The 21,291-nt window shown below is 36.6% G+C and overlaps 1 protein-coding gene across 4 annotated transcripts in view; it reads left to right on the forward strand.

The window, feature by feature from the left end:
• EFCAB7 (EF-hand calcium binding domain 7) overlaps positions 1–21,291 on the forward strand; it is a 58,741-nt gene that overhangs the window by 9,174 nt on the left and 28,276 nt on the right. For all 4 annotated transcript variants that reach the window (XM_028142354.2, XM_008139390.3, XM_054721408.1 and 1 more), the window contains exons 4-8: positions 181–267; positions 836–1,031; positions 1,958–2,079; positions 17,066–17,207; positions 20,603–20,712. In XM_028142354.2, coding sequence (XP_027998155.1) covers positions 181–267; positions 836–1,031; positions 1,958–2,079; positions 17,066–17,207; positions 20,603–20,712 — 657 coding nt within the window. The remainder of the gene's footprint in view (positions 1–180; positions 268–835; positions 1,032–1,957; positions 2,080–17,065; positions 17,208–20,602; positions 20,713–21,291) is intronic.

Raw genomic sequence — 21,291 nt, forward strand, 5'->3', positions numbered from 1 at the left:
AAGTTAATAAAATTGTGAAATTTTATATAAATTTTATTCTTACTTAACTTAGTACTCATTCTGAGATTTATAATGAAACTTATAGTCAAACTTATAGAAAAGATTAAAATGAATTTCCACTCTCCCCATGCATCGCAAAGTAATAGTCATGTTGCTTTGAAATAAATATTGTTTTTTCAGAGAGGTGAGAAGATGACTCGAGAAGAAGTAAATGCTGTAATAAATTTGGCCGATGTAAATGCTGATGGCAAATTTGACTACATCAAGGTACATAAGTTCACATTGATGTAAATTTGCTTACTATATAGAAGTGTTTTTAAAAAAGCACATTTTTAAAATGTTGGTAATAACATATTTGTATATTGTGTACTTATTGTACTTGAAATTTAACCTCTCCAGTCCCACAGTTGTAATCCGATGACTACATTAAAATAATATAACCAAGTTAAAATACATGCACATTCACACAACATACCCACGCAAAAACATAGAGACTCTCCTCAGGTATATGCCTTTCTGGCATGGAAAAATCATAAAATTACTTAGAACAAATGCAAGTCTACATATGTTGTAAAAAAATAATAAACCACCTCTCTTTGTGTAACATTTTATTTTCACTCAGAGTATGACTTCCTCAATGAATCATGGTTGCATTTCACTAGGTCACTTGAGGGTGGTCAGTCTGACTCAAGAAAATAAAATGAGTACCCTAGTTCAATAGGAAACATATTCCATCTATCAGTCTATTCCTTGCCTACTAATGTGCATTTGCTTTCTCCTCCCAAATGTATGATTGAATGTTTTAGTGACTGGACTACTTTTTTATTTCCTGTAGTTTTGTAAATTATATATGACAACCAATGAGCAGTGTCTCAAAACTACTCTAGAAAAACTGGAGGTTGACAGCAAACTGAGGCGTCAACAGTTTGGAAGCCACATTGAAGGGTTCCCTGAAAAGGACCCATCACCAGTACCAAAACCATCGCCTAGAATCATAAGGAAAACTGATCAGGAAACATTCTCAAATAAAGGTATTTACTTTTTAAAAAAACTTTATTTTTATTGTTGACACTGTTACAGATGTCCCCATTTCCTCTCCCCTTTACCTACACCCTGGCTCCCCGTCTCTCTAGCCATCACCTCACTGCTGTCTCTGTCTATAGGTTATGCATATATGTTCTTTGGCTAATCTCTTCACCTTCTTTCATCCAGTTCCCCTCTCTGACAGCTGTCAATCTGTTCCATGTATCCATGCCTCTGGTTCTATTTTGTTGGCTAGTATATTTTGTTCATTACATTCCATATATAAGTGAGATCATATGGTATTTGTCTTTCTTTGACTGGCTTATTTCACTTAGCATAATACTATCCAGGTCCTTCATGCTGTCGCAAAAGGTAGGAGTTCATTCTTTTTATGGCTGTGTAGTATTCCATGGTATAAATGTACCACAGCTTTTTATCCACTCATCTATTGATGGGCACTTGGGCTGTTTTCAAATCTTGGCTATTGTAAATAATGCTGCTACAAACTAAGAATTTCTTCATCAAGAATGTAGGGTTATATTCAGATAAATTTTCCTTCCATTTTCACTTATTAGTGATAAAACAAATGAGAATCCAACTTTTGTCAGCTATCATTTTTAGACTCTCCTAGCTGTAAAAATCTATTGAAGTAAAATTTTGTAATGGAACTTGATTTGACTATGCTCATTATATTTTATTAAAACTAAAATTCAAGCTAAAAGGTGACATACTGAAATAAAGAATCTTGTTAGTAGCCCATAAATTAGGGACCTTTAAAGTCTGATAAATATAAAACTTCTGACTTTATCTCAATAGGAAGAACAAAGAGAACAAAATTAATACACAGACTGCTTATGCTACTTTGTATTTAACAACAAAATTTCTTTTGACAGCTTTTAATAATGGGAGACCAAATAACTATTACTTGTTGCAGGTGACTCCAGGAGTTCTTTACTGGCAACAAGCAGAAAGCTCAAAACATCTGTTTCTTTCACAATTACCATGGAGGCTAATAGTAACCGAAACTCAAAGCTAACTGAGCCAAACTCAATAAAGGTATAGTATTTTAAATTAAGGTAAGACTTTTTCTAAAAAAAATTGACATAAAGTTTATTAATAACTATTTGGTGTCTACAGGGAACCAGTAAAGTTTGTGATGTAAATTTTTGAGGCTTTTCTGTAGATTCCAGCATTTCTACCTATTAAACCAGCTGTAATATTTTAAAGTGAAAATGATGAATAAGAATATTATTAAAAGGTCTTCAGTTTGAAAATGTTCACTCTTCAATTTTTGAACTTGATGAACAGATTATCTAATTACTTTACCAAGCAATTTTTTTGTTTTAACAAATACTTTTCATAGGTGTTTCTTATAAATAAATCATTCATTTAATATCAATTCCTATGAGAGAAAGACAACAAAGTCACTTTGCTAAGTCAATATTTGTAGAGTGTTAATATTGATCTTCTTCCTTTGTTTTCCCTTTCTAGATTCAACCTTTACCAGTTTTCTTTCAACAGAAAATAATAGCTACAAAAATATAAAACATTAACTGGAAACTGCTAGGATACATTAAAAATGTGTACCTAGAGACCTCTATAAAAGGGGGGAAAAATGGTTATGACCACATACTATAACTGCTGTTAGAAAACTGAACTGATTGTTCTCAAGAGCTACATTTTTGTTTCAAATAACAACTCTGTATTTGTAATTGAACTCTGAAGTCCCTTATATCTTTAAATTGCTAGACAGTGACATTTGTTCTATATTAAAATTTTAAAACATTATCTCCAAGGAATTTTGTTCAGACTGTTTAGGAATCTATACACCCTAAGCAATTTGGTGTGTATGTCCAACATGTTCACATACAATATTTTGTGTACCAGCAATATTATTTTCCACTAATAGAAGCTTTTTGTATTTTGAAACTAAATTAAATGTTAATAAAATTAACTTAAATAATTGTTGTTTACCTGATTCAAGGTATAAGTAAATATGTTTAGCTAGTGTAAAGAGAAAGATAAATAAATATTAATATGGATTATATTAAGGCCATAGTAAAACTTTTTCTCTGTATCATGCGCTTATTAATTGGGCCCATACCAATTCCTTTAATTTAATTTTATTCAACACTTACTTACTAAAAAGGTAGTGAATGCCAGCTCTTTTGTTTAGTTATAAAATATGGGTCTTGAATTTTAAAATATGAAAATTTTCATTTGATTATTAATATACCAATGTAATATAGCATAGTATTTCACTTATTCATTAATTTATTTAACAAATATTTATTGAGTGACCATTCTGTGCCAAGCACTATTGTAAGTGCTGCTTGAATCTTAGCTTTCTCAATTAATAACTGTGTGACCTTTGGCAAATTAGTCAGCAATCTTTCTGAGTCTCAGTTTCCTTATCTATAAATTGGGAATAATTATATTTAGTGTCCTTTTTGAAATATTAAATCATCTAACATATATAAAGCATTTAGCACAGTGCCAGGGACATAGTATTCACTTTAATAAATAATACTATTGTTAATATTATTACAGAGCTAAGAAACATCTGTAGGTCTTTATAAAGGAGTAACATAATAAAAGTGTAATTTAAGAAAAGTTACTCTATTGTATACTGTGTACAGAGACCTCAACTTGGGGAGACTATCTGAAAGGCTGATAGAGTTATCCAGATATAAAGTAATGATAGTTAGGAGACTTGACTTGGGGTGGTGAACATACAATACAATATACAGTTGCTATATTATAGAATTTACACCTGAGACCTATATCATTTTATTAACCAATGTCACCCCAATAAGTTCAATTAAAAAAGAAGTGAAAGAGAAAAAAAGTAAAACTAAGTAATGATTGTTAGACCTATCATGATAGTTAGGGAAGTACCTGAACATATTAAGGGAAGGACAGAGCTAATAGACAATGCCAAGATTAGTATGTAAGCCACAGTAACTGTAGAACAAAAGACTACTTAAGTTTTGCATCTAAGACATTAAGAGCAAGGAATGGTGCTGATGATAATTGGGAATTAGGTAAAAGATACTAGGAGAATTTAATGAATAAAAGAAGATGGCATATTGTCAACGTTTAAACCACTGTTGTTTACTCTCTCATATTTCTTAGATGAGCTAAAAATAATTTTTAAAAAATCCATGATTCTTTTGTTATTCAGCAGGATTCAGTTCTTTGTTTGCATTTTACTTCGAAGTTACTTTATAAATCTTGTAAATCGTATATATTTCTTGAGATTCATAACAACTCTGAGAAGTACTTGGTTATGAGTATAGTTATGTATACTTTGTTTTAATTGAGATTGATAGAATAAGTTGCTAAAAGAATTGTTAAATCATATTTACTCAAATACTTTAAATCTATTTTAAACAAGTTTGGGTACCTTAATTTCATGTGGAGTGGAGAAGTATGGAATTGGGAGAAGAAGGGTCTTTTCCGAAATTAGAAAATTGTTGTAATGGGGTACATATAAACCAAATTTTAAACCATTAATCCATACAATTGATAAGGGACCTGAATTATAGGAAGAAAATAAGACCCTTATAGGGACTATGTATGTATTAGTTTCTATAGGCCAAACATAGGTACTGTATCACTATTATTTTTTTAATCCTGTAGTGTATCCACTTGCTTAGGATTTATAATGTGCAAGGAGTGTCAGGAATATTTCTCTGAGAGAGGAATAGCTTTAATTGCCTGTCATGACTAGAATTAGAGAAAACCCCAAACGATGAGTGGTAAGCTCCAGAGATGCAAAACTTCCTATATCCAGACTCCTAATTAAGATTATACCTACATATATATTTTACATATATGTATGGATGTATGTGTGCATATGTGTTGTGTAAAATATGTTACATATTTATCTATCTATATAAAACAATGCAAATACAAACATTTTAGACTTTAAATGGCTGTCTAATTTTTTGTGAAGGTTCCCAGTAATAATTTTGTTAACAAAAGTTTCTCATATTTTTAAAATGCTGGTCAATTCTACTTGTCAGTTAGGTGGTAATCCATATCAAGTGTTCCCTTTATAAATCATCTAAAAATACCTTTGTTTTCAAGTATATACAGCTTACAATTCTTTAATAACAAAAAGTTCAGTAACTACCTACTCATCTTAATGAAAAGAAATAGCTTCCTAAATAAGTATGTGACTTAGATGTATCTTTATAAAAAACAACAGTAATGATGATAATGTGATGGCATAATAATTCTACCTCACCTTAAGTTTTAATAATAATACAGAATTTTATGTCAAAACAAATTATGTTCCTAAGGTGTTCTAAGAAAACTGTAACTTTACTAATATTTATTTTTTGATAGCTAGAATTTTCAACTTTACTATTTTCAATTTGTGCTTTTCAGCATTTTCTTATACACTGTGAATGAAAATAAGTAAAATTTGTATATGACAAATGAATTAACAGTTCTTTTTTCTTTTATGTGAATTTACCTGAATTAGTAGAATGTAGCACCACCTTATGCCCTGTATAAGAATTACAAGCTATTTTTTATGTTGTCAAAAATTACATTATACATGGAATTTCTTACTCTATCATTCTAAATTTTAAAAATACTAAACCTTTTCCGTTTTCCTCACACTCTCACTTTTAACTTAATCTATAACTCTTTCCAATTGATTTATTTGAATGAGCCAGCAAATTTGTCAGTACTTTTTTTCTTTCAATTCATCACATTTTAGTCTAGGCCCTAGAGAAAAAGCTTTGTCTGATTGAAAGTCTATTTGTTTTAAAGGAAGTTTTGCTAGAAGAAAACTCTAACAGATCTTAAGAACTTGAATGCTTCCTTTTAAACAGGAGAGCTACAAATTCTCCTAGTTATGCTATTTAGTATTCAAAATAATCTGATTATTACTTGAAGTTTGGGTGATATAAATAATGTGGCATTTGTCTTACTTCTATTTTATAATAGCTGTTGTCCTAAAAATTTCCAGCCTTAGTAACCATGGATTGTAGTATGCAGGGTGGCTGTCTTTTCAAAGAAACTTATAAATTTCTTTCTACCTGTACTGTTTCTAGAACTGGAAGTTAGGAAAGACCTCTACTAAAAATGTTTAACTCACTTCCCAGCTAAATTTTATAAAGGTTACACCTGTCAGCTCATGCCACTGCCCCCAGAAGTACCATAGGAAAAATTTTTCCATCTTTGAGTTTCCCAGATGCCACAAATTATGTTCACTACCAAGGTACCTGGCAAGGTGCATTCTTCTTTAGTTTTATTTAAACATTTTTTTAAAAAATGGGATGGGAGGTTGCTATATCCATGGTTACAATACAAATTTAAGAAAAAATTTTCAGCTATTAAAATCTATATTTTTAAATAAGAAAAATAAATAATTTATGTTCACCTTAATGCTTTTATATATGGACAATTCTAATGATAATGCCTTATACTTTATTATAATAATTCATAAACATGAAGTTTCTTTAAATTCTAGCTTTTAACAAAATCATGGAAAATATTTAAGTGTGAAAAAGAACAGAATTTTGAGTATAGCTTGTAGTTTGGGGAGAAGTAAGGAGACTTGGGTTCCAGCTCTGATTTTGCAGTTAATGAGAATTATAACTCAAGCATATCACTTTATTTTTCAGATTTTCATCAAACAAAAGAGAAGTCGGCATTGGATTGCTTTTTAGTCTTCTTTTACTTTTAATATTCTGTAATTCTAAATTAGTACCCCTTACCATTCCAGATGGGTAATAGTAAAAGCATTGATCCAAAAGTCTTAGACTCTAGACCTGATATTTCTACAAACTCCTTATAAAAGTCTGAACCAATAAACCTCTGGCTATCTCAATTTCTCTGTTTATTAAAATGACTAATTTATACCTACCCCATATTGCCCAATAAGGATGTTGTTGAAATATCATATATGAAGATTTGTTTCTGTCATGAGCAGTATACTTATGAAGATGAATCCCAGTAACTTAAGGTCACATTTTAATTTCTCAGAATTAAAAGTACACATACCTTTTATACCCCAAAGGTATGACAGTGCATGTGATTAATTATTGACTGAAACCTTGAGTAATAGTTCAGCAATAATGGTAATTTCTTAAAATTCAGTTTAAGAAGAAATCTCTAAAGAAAATATGAAAATGTAAAACTTACATAAGTTGAAAAATAAACAAAACTAAAATAAAAGGAAATAGAGAAAATGCATGCATTAAAGCTTACAATGGGAGGTTAAGATCTAAAATAGCCAAATAAAAAAATAAAATAGCCAAAAGAATTTATTAAAATATGTAAGAAAAATACCAAGTCTACAGTAGAGCTATGAGAACAGGGGATGAATAGGCAGTTCACACAAGGGAGACACAAATAATAAACACATGGGGAAATGTTTATCCTTGCTAGTAATCAGAGAAATTCAAATTAATGCAAAAATTATTACAATACAATTTTATTATCATTTTGTTGCATTAATATAAATTAATGAAAAAATCATTGTAATACATGTAAATATACAGAATACTATAATGAATATTTTATGTACCCACACTTTACTTAAGAAATCATCCCCCACTACCACCCAACCTTTTTAAAAAATAATTATTTATATTTGAAAGTATTACATATGTCCCTTTTTCCCCCATTTGCCCCCTCCAAATTACCCCTATCCCTGCCTTCACCATCCTACTGTCTGCATCCATGGGTTATGCATATCCTATATAATAAAAGGCTAATATGCAAATTGACCGAACTGCGGAACACCCTGTTGCTGTGATGTGCACTGACCACCAGGGGGCAGACACTCAATGCAGGAGCTGCCCCCTGGTGGTCAATGTGCTCCCACAGGGGGAGCGCCACTCAGCCAGAAGCCGGGCTCACAGCTGGCGAATGCAGCGGTGGTGGCAAGAGCCTCTCCCGCCTCCACTGCAGTCAGACATCCCCCGAGGGCTTCCAGACTGCGAGAGGGTGCAGGTCGGGCTGAGGGACATCCCTCTCCCCGCCCCCCGAGTGCATGTATTTTGTGCACCGGGCCTCTAGTATGCATACAAGGTCTTTGGTTGATTACCTCCCACCCTCCACCCACCCCTGTCTTACCTCTGAGATTCCACACTCTGTTCCATGCTTCCATGTCTCTGGATCCCCTCGGTTCATCAGTTTATTTTGTTACTTATATACCACACTAGTAGCCCGTTTGCACGAAGATTCATGCAATAGACCTTCATTCACCTGGCTGCCTGCACCAGTTTTCTGCCGGCACCGGGGACCCAGGCCTTGGCTGTGGCCACCGCCTTCTGCTTTCTTTCAGGGTCGGGGCTTGGCCCCGGGCGGTGGCCTTGGGCTTGGCCACACCCAGCGTCCCTGCTACCGATTGCAGGAGCCGACCCCCAGTGGTTTCCTGCAATCGGCGCAGGCTCCCCGCTGGTGCCCAAGGCTGGGAAAGCCTCGGGCGGCTTTCCCGGCCTTGGGCTCCGCCGCACCCCAACGTCCCTGCAATGGTTTCCTGGTGGGCGTGGTTGGTGGGCGTGGGTTGGATGGTGGGCGTGGCTTGGGCGTAGCGAAGGTGCGGTCAATTTGCATATTTGTCTATTATAAGGTAAGATATGAGGGAGATCATGTGATACTTGTCTTTCTCTGACTGGCTTATTTTGCTTAGCATAATATTCTTCAGGTCCCTCCATGCTGTCTGAAAGGGTAAGAGATTCTTCCTTTTTTACTGATGAATTATTGGTATAAATGTACTACAGCTTTTGTATCCGCTCATCTAATGATGGGCACTTGGGCTGTTTCCAGATCTTAGCTATTGTAAATTGTGCTGCTATGAACATAAGGGTGCATATATTCTTTTTTTTAAAAAATATATTTTATTGATTTTTTACAGAGAGGAAGGGAGAGGGATAGAGAGTTAGAAACATCGATGAGAGAGAAGCATTGATCAGATGCCTCCTGCACACCCCCTGCTGGGGATGTGCCCGCAACCAAGGTACATGCCCTTGACCAGGAATCGAACCCGGGACCCTTCAGTCCGCAGGCCGATGCTCTATCCACTGAGTTAAACCGGCCAGGGCGGGGTGCATATATTCTTTCTGATTGATATTTCAAGTTTCTTAGGATATATTTCTAGAAGTGGGATCACTGGGTCAAATGGGAGTTCCATTTTTAATTTTTTGAGGAAACTCCATACTGTTTTCCATAATAGCTGCAACAGTCTGCATTCCTACCAGCAGTGTACTAGGGTTTCCTTTTCTCCGCATACTCGCCAGCACTTGTCATTTGTTGATTTGTTGATGGTAGCCATTCTGACAGGTGTGAGGTGATACCTGGTTGTCATTTTTATTTGCACCTCTCTGATGATCAGTGACTTCGAGCATTTTTGTCTTTCAGTTTGTTTATGTGATGTATCACGTTTATTGATTTACAAATATTGTACCAGCCTTGCATCCCTGGAATAAATCCCACTTGGTCATGGTGTATGATCTTTTTAGTATATTGCTGGACGCGATTTGCTAATATTTTGTTGAAGATTTTAGCATCTATTTTCATCAGGGATATTGGCCTGTAATTCTCTTTCTTTGTAGTGTCTTTATCTGGTTTTGGAATTAGGGTAACGCTAGCCTCATACAAAGAGCTTGAAAGTGTTCCTTCCTCTTCAATATTTTTGAGTAGTTTGAGGAGTATAGGTGTTAGTTCTTCTTTGAATGTTTGGTAAAACTCCCCTGTGAATCCTTTTGTACCTGGGCTTTTGTTTCCTGAGAGTTTTTGATTACTGCTTCTATTTTATCAGTTGTTATTGGCTTACTCAGGTTCTCTGAGTCTTCCTGATTCAATTTTAGGAGATTGTATTTTTCTAGGAATTTGTCCATTTCATCCAGCTTGTTGGCATATAGTTGTTCATAGTATTTTCTTACAATCCTTTGTATTTCTGTGGTATTAGTGGTTACTTCTCTGCTTTCATTTCTGATTTTATTTATTTGGGTCCTCTCTCTTTGTTTCTTGATGAGTCTGGCAATGGTTCATCAATCTTGTTTTTCCTTTCAAAGAACCAGCTCTTGGTTTCATTGATTTTTTTGTATTGTTTTTTTTTAAGTCTCTATGTCATTTATTTTTATTATAATCTTTATTATTTCCTCCCTTCTACTTCAGGCTTTTCTTGTGGTTTTTTTGTGTGGTTTTTTTTTTGTTTTTTCTTTTTTCTCTTTCTAGTTCTTTAACTGGTAGGGTTGAATAGTTTATTGTTGATTTTTCTTGTTTTTTAAAAAATATATATTTTATTGATGTTTTTTCCCAGAGAGGAAGGGAGAGGGATAGAAATTTAGAAACATCAATGAGAGAGAAACGTCAATCAGCTGCCTCCTGCACACCCTTTATTGGGGATGTGCCCACAACCAAGGTACATGCCCTTGACCGGAATCGAACGTGGGATCCTTCAGTCCGCAGACCAATGCTCTATCCACTGAGCCAAACTGGTGAGGACTTTCTTGTTTTTTTGAAGTAGGCCTGTAGTGCTATGAACTTCACTTCCCTCTCAGGACTGCTTTTGCTGTGTCCCAGAGATTTTGGGTTGTTGTGTATTCATTTTCATTTGTTTCCAGGAAGTTTTTTTATTTCTTTCTTGATTTCATTGGTAACCCACTCATGCTATTTAGCCTCCAAGTGTTTGAATAATTTGGGTGTTTTTACTGTAGTTGATTTCTAATTTCATTCCACTGTGATCTGAGAAGATGCTTGATATGATTTCAATCTTCTTGAACCTATAGTGACTTGTTTTGTGTCCTAATATGTGGTCTGTCCTTGTGAATGATCCATGTGTACTTGAGAAGAATGTATATTCTGCAGCTTTGGGGGTGAAATGTTCTATAAATGTCTATTAAACCCATCTGATCCAGTGTGTCCGTTAGAGTCACTGTTTCCTTGTTAATTTTTTGTCTGGAAGATCTATCCAGTGAAGTCAGAGGGGTGTTAAAGTCCCTACTATGACTGTGTTGTCAATCTCTCCTTTATAGTCTTCCAGAAGTTTTTTTTAATATATTTAGGTGTTCCTATGTTGGGTCCATATATGTTTACCAGGGTTATATCCTCTTGTTGGATTGATCCCTTTAGTGTTATGTAGTGACCTTTGTTGTCTCTTGTGATGGCCTTCATTTTAAAGTCTATTTTGTCAGCTATGAATATTGCTACTCCAGCTTTTTTTCTTTCTTTTCCATTTGCATGGAAAAATTTTTTCCATCCCTTCAATCTCATCTGTGTGTATCTTTTGTTCTGAGGCAGGTCTCTTATAGACAGTATATAGCTGGGTCATGTTCTTGTATCCATTCAGCTACCCTATGTCTTTTGATTGGAACATTTAGTCCATTAACATTTAAGGTTATTATTGATAGGTACTTATTTATTGCCATTTTAATTCTGTATGCCTAGGTTTCTCTCTCTATTTCTTCTCATTACAGCAGTCCCTTTAGCATTTCTTGGTGATGATGTACTCCTTTAGCCTTTTTTTTTTTTTTTTTGATCTGAGAAGCTCTCTATTTGACTGTCTATGTTGAATGATAGTCTTTCTGGATACAGTAATCTTGGTTTCAGATCCTTGCTTTCCATTACCTTGAGCACTTCATGCCATTCCCTTCTGACCTGTAGAGTTTCTGATGAATAATCAGGTGTCAGCCTTATGGGAGCTCCTTTGTAGGTAACAGTTTGCTTTTGTCTTGCTGCCTTTAAGATTCTCTCTTAGTCTTTAATTTTTGGCATTTAATTATGATGTGTCGGGGTGTGGGCCTGTTTGGGTTCTTCTTACTTGGGGTTCTCTGTGCCTCCTGAACTTGTGTGACTTTTTCCTTTTCCAGGTTAGGGAAGTTTTCTGTCATTATTTCTTCAAACACATTATCTATCTCTTTCTCCCTTTCTGCCTCTTCTAGCATACCTGCTATTTGAATATTGTTATGTTTCATGTTGTCCCACAGCTCTCTTAAGCTGTCTTCCTGTTTTTTTTTCTTTCTGGTTCTCCGAATGAGTGATTTTTTTCACCCTGATTTGATCCTCAGCTTCCCCTAATCTGCTGTGTATTCCTTCCAATGTGTTCTTTATTTGTGCTATGTCATTCTTTATTTCTGTTTTCTTTCTTTTTTTTTCTTTTCAGGAAAAACCCTTTATTTTCAGATGTACTAGTACAGTGACTCAGGGGAATCTGTTTCCAAATCCTGAGTCTGTTTTTTATTTCATAGTTACTATGTCTTTTCTCATGTTTTTGATCATCTTTACCATCATTATTCTGAACTCTATATCAGGTAAATTTCTTATCTCCATTTCATTTATCTCTTCTTCTGAAGAATTCTCTTGTTCTTTCATTTGAGGGTTATTTCTTTGTCTCCTCATTTTGGCTGCCTGTTTGGGTTTGTGACTATGTATTAGGTTGATCTGCTGTGCCTCTCAATCTCTAGTGCAGGACAATGTCAAACACTGTTTTTATCTAATTAGGTCAGGCAAAGACTCAAAGCCTCGAGAGAATGCCTCTGCCTACAGACTGATAGGATTTCATCTTGATTTGTCCACAGGCAATTGTCCACAGGTGTGGCAAGAGTTTTTATTTGTTTTTTTAACAGGGTGGGGAAATTTCTTCTGCCTGGAGGCTAATTGTTATTCTCAGCCTCTTATTAGGCCTCAGAAACTCCGTACCGTGGGGCAAGGTGTTTTCCAATAGGGTGGATCAACTGTCTTCCCCCCCAGGCAAGCCGCCTATATAGCAAATGTCTGTGTGAGAAATGTGATCTCTACAGTATGAGGGAATGACTCAGCACAGGAAGCCTTCTGAGCTCTAACCCCAAAGCCCCCGGTCCTGGCTTCTGCTCACACAGCTCCAGTCCACTCTGCCAGAGCACAAGGTGAGAGGCTCCATAGGGAATTTTGTGCGATGGCTCTTTAAGAGGGTGCCTGGATTTCCAGCTGTCTCTCCTTGGCAGACAGCAACCCTATTACTTTTCATAGCCAGATGTTGTGTGGGTACCCTTCTCAGTTCTGATGCTCTCTGCTGGGGAGCACAGCTTGGGAATTAGACCCCAGAGTTCTCAGGGGCAACCCCCCACAGCTGAGATATCTCTCAGGAACTGCAGTTGCTGTCTGTGGGAGCCTGGCCAGCCCTTTCATGCCTCTGTCCCTCCTACCAGTCTCTATGCCATCTCCACTTTTGGTTCTCGGTTATCAGGGTTCTCTCCAGTGAGTCTTCTGTTGGTTATTCAGGAAGTTTTTCTGTATTTTAGTTATAATTCCAGTTTGGTCCTGGGAGCATGTCCATGCAGCATCCACTTACTCTGCCGCCATTTTTAATCCTACCACCCAACTTTTTAAATAATAACACTACTGATCACATTATGGTAATGGCAAAATTATTACATTATACACGATTAGTGGCATAAAATTAGCATCACTCTGACAAAGCAATATGGGAACACATCACTAGCCTTAAAAAATATACATACTTTTGTCTAGAAGTTCTTCTGAAGGATATTATTTATTAGAAGAAAAAATTTAGATAAAATAATATTTATTTTAGCATTGTCTGTGCTGATGAGAAATTCAAAATGACCTACGTGTCCAACATTTTAAAAATAGTTAATTAAGTAATGGTATACCAACTCAATGGGTAACTATAAAACCAGTTAAATTGAAATTTTGAATATTGCTTAGCAAAAAAATATTTTTAAAGAGACAAGGTTAGCATTATTTAGTTATTTATTTATTTATTGTCCTCACCTGAAGATATGTGTGTGTGTTTTTTTTTATTGATTTTTAGAGAGAGATCAATATAAAAGAGAAACATCGATTGATTGCCTCCTGTACGCCCTAACCTGGATTGAACCTGCAACCTAGGTCTGTGCCCTGACCAAGAATCAAACCCGCAACCTTTTGGTGTATGGGACAATGCTCCAACCAACCGAGCCACCCAGCCAGGGCTGTGTCTTTTAAGTGCCATATAAGTTTTCCTATAATGGGTTAATAATATTTTTATATTGTTGTTACACAGCAAATACACACCTTTTTAGTAGTTATCTTAATATTATTAAAGCCTTGAGTTTATTATTTAAATATCCTTAAAGATAATTTTTCAGAATCATTCTTTGTAAAGTAACTTCAAAATCTCATTAATATTTTTGGAAGTCATTAGGAGTAGAATAGATATATGTGCTACATTATAGCTAAGCAAGTCTACTAATGATAAAGTGAAAAGCAATTTTGCACAGATCTATGGCAATGGCACAATTTCTTATACCTTGAATAGAGAATCCTTTACTTTCTACATAAGGAGCCATCTTCAAGCTGTGTATAATTCTAGTTATGAGATCCCATATATACATATTCATTTGGATTAGGAAAAGGGATTTGGCTAAACCAGTGGTCGGCAAACCGCGGCTCACGAGCCACATGCGGCTCTTTGGCCCCTTGAGTGTGGCTCTTCCACAAAATACCACATTCGGGCGCGCACGTACAGTGCGATTGAAACTTCGTGGCCCATGCGCAGAAGTCGGTTTTCGGCCTGGGCGAGTCTATTTTGAAGAAGTGGTTCTAACGCCGAGCCACACTCAAGGGGCCAAAGAGCCGCATGTGGCTCACGAGCTGCGGTTTGCCGACCACTGGGCTAACCCAAGAGATGGTAGAGCCAATTTTATAGAATGTTCTTTCTCAAAACTGAAACTTATCAGTATTTTGCTATAGCTCTGAAACTAAGTGAGTTTTCTTTTAGTATGTAAACTTGAAACAATTATTTTCATTGTCACATACTTTATCTTTTAAATACAAAGTCCTTTCACTTTTTCTTTCAACAGATCAGTTTTAGCAGTCCTTACTTCTTCATTCCTACTATAATCCTTATTATTGCTGCATGTTTATTTATTACTAGAGGCCCGGTTCATGAAATTTGTGCACTTTGGGGCGGGGGGGGGGGGGGGGGGGGACCTCAGCCCAGCCTGCGCCCTCTTACAGTCCAGGAGCCCTTGGGGGATGTCTGACTGCCGGTTTAGCGCTGCTGTGGAGGCAGGAGAGGCTCCTGCCACCGACACTGTGCTCGCCAGCTGTGAGCCCTACTTCTGGCTGAGCAGCACTCCCCCAGTGGGAGTGCACTGACCACCAGGGGACAGCTCCTGCGTTGAGCATCTGCCCCCTGGTGGTCAGTGCGCATCATAGTGACCAGTCGTTTCACCATTTGGTTGATTTGCATATTAGCCTTTTATTATATAGGATTTTGTTTCAATACTTCTCTCATGCTCATGAACTTTATTTTTTTTTTTTTACTTCTTCTCTTCATTGTGTTTTTTTCCTAACTTGTCATTATCCAAGTTCAGCTGACCCTTCAAGATACAGTTCATGGATTGCTCTCTCATTTTATATTGATGAACTCTTCCCCTCCTCCCCCTCACTGCATGCACACACACACACACACACACACACACACACACACACATCAGACAAACATTGAGCACCTACAATGTGTCAGGCACTATTTTAGGAACTGCAATTATAATACTACTAGAGGCCCAGTGCACGAAATTCGTGCACGGAGGGGGGTTGTCCCTCAGCCCAGCCTGTACCCTCTCCAATCTGGGATCCCTCTCACAATCCAGGACTGCTAGCTCCCAACTGCTTCTGCCTGCCAGCCTGATCACCCCCTAACCATTCTGCTGCCAGCCTGTTTGCCCCCAACTTCCCTCCTCTGCCGGCCTGGTTACCCATAACTGCCCTCTCCTGCAGGGTAGATCACCTCCAACTGCCCTCCCTTGCAGGCCTGGTCCTTCTCAACTGCCCTCCCTTGCAGGCTGGGTGCCTCCCAACTGCCCTCCCCTGCTGGCCATCTTGTGGTGGCGATCCTGTGTCCACATGGGGGCAGGATCTTTGACCACATGGGGGCAGCTATATTGTGTGTTGCAGTGATGATCAATTTGCATAGTACTCTTTTATTAGATAGGATAGAGGCCTGGAACATGGGTGGGGGCCAGCTAGTTTTCCCTGAAGGGTGTCCCTGATCAGGATGGGGTTCCCTTGGGGCATGGGGCGGCCTGAGTGAGGGGCCTGTGGTGGTTTGCAGGTGGGCCATGCCCCCTGGCAATGCAAGCGGAGGCCCTGGTATCTGGAATTTATTTTCCTTCTACAATTGAAACTTTGTAGCCTGGAGTGGAGCCAAGCCTGGGGCTCCCTCTGAGGCCGGCCGGCAGCCATTTGTGTTGGGGTTATAATTGAAACTGTGTTGCCTTAAGCGGGTGGGCCCGGCCAGGGTGTGTGGAAAGCTTTGCTTCCCCTGTTGCCGGCGGCAACCCTGGCCTGCTCTCTCAAGCTCCATTCTGCCACCATTTGTTTGAATTTGTTTACCTTCTATAATTGAAACTTTGTAGCTTGAGTGGAGGCTTAGGCCTGCAACTGCTGGCAGAAAGCTTGGCTTCCTCTGTTACCTAGGAAACCTTGCTCTCTGTGGCTGTAGCCATCTTGGTTTGGGTTAATTTGCATACTCGCTCTGATTGGATGGTGGGCGTGGCTTGTGGGCGTGGCTTGTGGGTGTGTCGGAGGTATGGTCAATTTGCATATTTGTCTATTATTAGATAGGATTTTGCATATATAATTCTTTTTTTTGTTCTAATCATATACTACTATCAATTATAATTGAATTGTGTCATGTCTGTTTTTTACCTCTTTTTTTTAAAATATATTTTATTGATTTTTTATAGAGAGGAAGAGAGAGGGGTAGAGAGCCAGAAACATCGATGAGAGAGAAACATCGATCAGCTGCCTCTTGCACACCCCCCACTGGGGATGCACCTGCAACCAAGGTACATGCCCTTGACCGGAATCGAACCTGGGACCCTCGAGTCCGCAGGCCGACGCTCTATCCACTGAGCCAAACCGGTTTCGGCTGTTTTTTACCTCTTAATGACAGTTGCAAATTCCTGGAAGTCAATGCTCTATTTACAGTTCTTTTATATCCTCCTTAGATTTCTTCTTCTTGCTATGCATACTGGCAACATTTAGTAAATATAAGTTAAAAAAAATTTTTTTTTCTTTATTTCAGGAGTGGCAATGTATACAATCAAAAGGTTGCTTTTTCTTAGAAGAAAATGGTGAAATCATTAGTCACCAATACAGGATGCAAATAGCTCAGAGGTCCATGGTTTATTTAACAATTAAACCATTAAATCTGAGCCAAGTTGAAGGCAAGTTTAAAATTTTTATATATTTTAACCCTCTTTGAAAATACTTAATTAAGTATGTAATAGTCTTATTTGGTCAAGAAGATAATCTGCCAAAGAAATATGTGGTTACATACATTTAAAGAAAGAGTTACTTTATACATTGACTGTTACCATATTTTGCAAAGCAAGTAAGTTGCTTTTTGTATATGTTTAAAGTATGTTTTATTTTAAAATCTTATGACATAGAATTAATTTTTCATTTGCTAATTAATCCTTAGCTTTGTCACTTACCAAATTTTAGAATTATTATGTTGAGAAGATCTATAGAAATGTAATTTAAGACAATATGAACTGCAAGTATTTTTTAATAACGCCAAAGCTATATGTCATATGACTTAGACAATTCTTATTAATAATTATTTCATTCATGGTAATATTCTTTTTTTGTACACAAATGCTAGGTAAAAATTAGTAATTTCCAAGTGTCTAAAATGGTTATTATGTAATTTAATAATTCCCTAGAAACCCTTTTAATGTTTATCGTTCTAAATATCAATATTTTCTTTAATTATGTTTACATATAAACATTTTCTAACTAGAGGGTTCTTCCCCATTCCCATTCTTTTTTCCTCCTAAGGTAGATTCACTGTATATCTTGTAGGATACTTATAACATTTGGTAGTTGATGCTTTTAAATAGTAATTACAATAGTCATTTTTTAAATAAAGGTGTCAAGTTAGGCCTGCAAATTCAATGTAGTTGTTAATTCTCCATATTCTTATAAAAAAGATTTCCTTATTCATTTATTTCTCAAATATTTATTGAGGATCCATATACTTAGTAGCATTTTAGGTGCTTAGGATACATCAGAATACAAAAAAGACAAAAATGCCTGCCCTTATGAACTTATATTCTAGTGGGGGAAATAATAAATAATAAACATAATAAATAGTAAATGACATGTATGTTAGAAGGTGGTAAGTGCTATGAGAAAAACATAGGGGAAAGCGGGCATTGTGAATGCTGAGGGAATATGGGTTGCCACTGAAATGGAGTGGTTAGTGTATGCTTCATTAAGAAGCTGATATTTGAGCAAAGACTTTGAAAGAAGTATATCAATTGTCAACTGCTACATAACAAACTATCCCCAAACTCAATAGTTAAAATAATTCAACATTTGTTTGCTCATGAGCTTGTCTCCTGGATAGTTCTTTTGGTCTGAGTTAGGCTTGGCTTTTCTCTGCAGGGCTCACACATGCACCTGTTGTCTGCTGCTGGTTAGCTGCTGTCTGGCGTTACTGATCTTGGCTGGGCTCTCTACTCTGTATGGGGTCTATGGGCTCTCAATTGGTACAGTTTGACTCTGCCTCATTTAATTTTTTTTTTTTTTACTTTTAAGATTTTTTTTTTTTTTTTTAGAGAGAGGCGGGGCGAAGGGGAGAAAGAAACATTGATGCGAAAGCGAAACATAGATTGGCCACCTCCCAAACTCCCCTTACCAGCAACCTGGGGATGTGCCCTGACTAGGAATTGAACCAGCAGCCTTTTGGTACATGGAACAAAGCCCAACCAACTGAGCCACACCGGCCAGGGCCTCATATAATCTCTTATCATCTAGTTAACTAGCCTGAACTTGTTCTCATGGTGTAACAGGGATCTTGGAGAGAAAGCAGAAGCACCACAGGGCCTCCTGATGCCTGGGCTCAGAAATGGCATGTTTCTTCTTGTTGCCCACAGCAAGTCATAAGACAACTCCAGATTTACAAAGTGAAGAAATAGACTTGACCTCTTGATGAAGGAGCTGCAGAGTCACATTGCAAAGGGCTGTAGATACAGATAGGAAAAGCCATTTTTGCTGTCTTCCACCGAAGACAAGGGGGTGTGCTTTGTGGGTGTAGGGTGTTGGGAAGGATGAGTGAAGGAGGAGGTTAGTGTGTGCATGGTTTAGAAGAAGAACAAGTGTCTAGAATTAGTTAAGGAAACTATAAGGAACAAGGACAAAATCAGGTAAAGGGTTTTTACCATAGTGAGGACGTGGTCTTTATTCTGAGGGAAATGAAGAACCTTTAGGAGGATTTTTTTCCCATGACTGTCATCAAGATTTTCTTTTTCTTTTATTTTCAACAGTTTGAATATGTGCTTGGTAGTTTTGCTTTTCTTGTTGATACTGTTTGCTTTGGGTTTTTGTTTCTTTGTCTGTTTATTTTTGTATTTATCCTGCTTAGGGCTCTCTGGGTATCTTGGATTTATGGCTTGTTGTCTTTTATAATTTTTAGAAAAATTTCTACCTTTATTTCTTCAAATATTGCTCTGCCCTCTGTCTTCTTTATCCACTTGTACAGTGCCTGACATCTTGTCCTCCTGTTGTTGTTTTTTTTTAATCACAAATAAGCCAGTGCTTGCATGTCCTCTCGCCTTTGAAAGGTCTGTCTTTCCTTGGATTTCAAGCTATTTGGTGGCCCTGTGACCTCAGCTCTGAATGGGTTCAAGAAAATTTATGATTTTGTAGTTCATGCATTTTTCCTTATTGTTTGGGTGGGAGCAACATTTTTCCCACTCCCAACTCCATGAGAAGATTATGAGTAGAGGCAGGACATAATCTGACTTGTATTTTATCAAGATCAGTCAGATTGCCATATTGAAAATAGACTGAAGGCTGCCCAGGAGAAAGCAAGGAGACCAGCTATGGTGCTATTGTAGAATTCTAGGAGTAAAGTGATTATGCTTTGAACTGGGATGTACAAAGGATCAGAAGTAAAAATTCTGGAGATATTTTGAAGGTTGAGCCATAGGGTTTCCTGAGGATTGGTTGCGATATATGAGAAAAGAAAAAAGTTAAAGATGACTCCAAGATTTCTGGCTTGAGCAACTGAAAGGAATGAATTACTATTAACTGAGATTGAGAAGAGTATAGCTGGACAGTTTTTTAAAAGGGGTTGGGGAAGGTCAGTTTTAGATAGAGAAATCCAAGTGGAAATGTTATATAGGCTGTTGTTTATATGGGTCTAAAGTTGAGAGGTAAGGTTCTAGCTGGAGATACAAATTTTGGAGTTAACACATAGATGGTGTCTGACATCTCTTTTTCCAACTATGTTTTCCCGCAGGTAACCAGTGCTCGCATCCCTTCTCTCCCTAAAGGGGTTTGTTTTTCTTTGGATTTCAGGCTTCCTGGTTGCCTTGCAACCTCAGCTCTTTGCTGAAATTCAAGAAAAATTATGATTTTTAGAAAGTGTGTATGTGGAGAATGTTTGTAACAAGCTCACTGTATTAAGTATGTGCCTTATTGCAAATGCGATTATGTTTTCATTATTTCTAATAAAGAAATCCAATGGGAAAATAAACCACTAACTTCTTCTTTAAATGGGAAAGAGTAAGTAGTGATTGCTTATTTTAACATTTTGGGTTTTTTATTGTAGGAAAACCATCACCTTGGTTATCAGTTGATACTGCCTTGTATATTCTGAAGGAAAATGAGAATCAAGCAAACCTACAGCTCATGTGTTTTACTGAACTACGAAATAGAGAAGTATACATATTTATTTTCTAATATTTAATTTAAAATATAGTATGAATTCAAGTTTGGGGACAATAGTAGCTTTTCTATATTTTATTTTTTTAACGTTTGTATATTTTCTTCCAATTAAGGCATATACAGTACTTAAACACTATGAATATTACATATGTTTTATTGTGAAGGACTATTTCTTGTTCGCTGAAATTTAAAAATTGAGGCTTGATTGGCAGTCTTAGCTTCATAACTTAACAATTGTATGACATTGTACTTCACTTTCCTCTTCTCTAAATACCCGATTCCACACATGAGAACATTTTTTGTTAGACTCAAAAAAAAAAAAAAAAAAGGATTGATACCAGTGGACATTTTCCCCTAAATGCAAGTAATTCAAGACTTGGGAAAAGTTGCTTTAGATGTTTATTTTACTTATATACTACTGCAAAAAAGAAAAATGTCAAGATTACTATCCTCAGGCTTGACTCATATTATAGGGTTCAAAAATAGATTGATCTGAAGAAATGCTTTTAAATGATTTTATATGTTGCTCATAGGGTTGCTCTGATCTTTTCTAATTATATATTTACTCAGAAG

This window comes from Eptesicus fuscus, chromosome 9 (assembly GCF_027574615.1).
Source record: "Eptesicus fuscus isolate TK198812 chromosome 9, DD_ASM_mEF_20220401, whole genome shotgun sequence".
In the NCBI taxonomy this organism is placed as follows: Eukaryota; Metazoa; Chordata; class Mammalia; order Chiroptera; family Vespertilionidae; genus Eptesicus; species Eptesicus fuscus.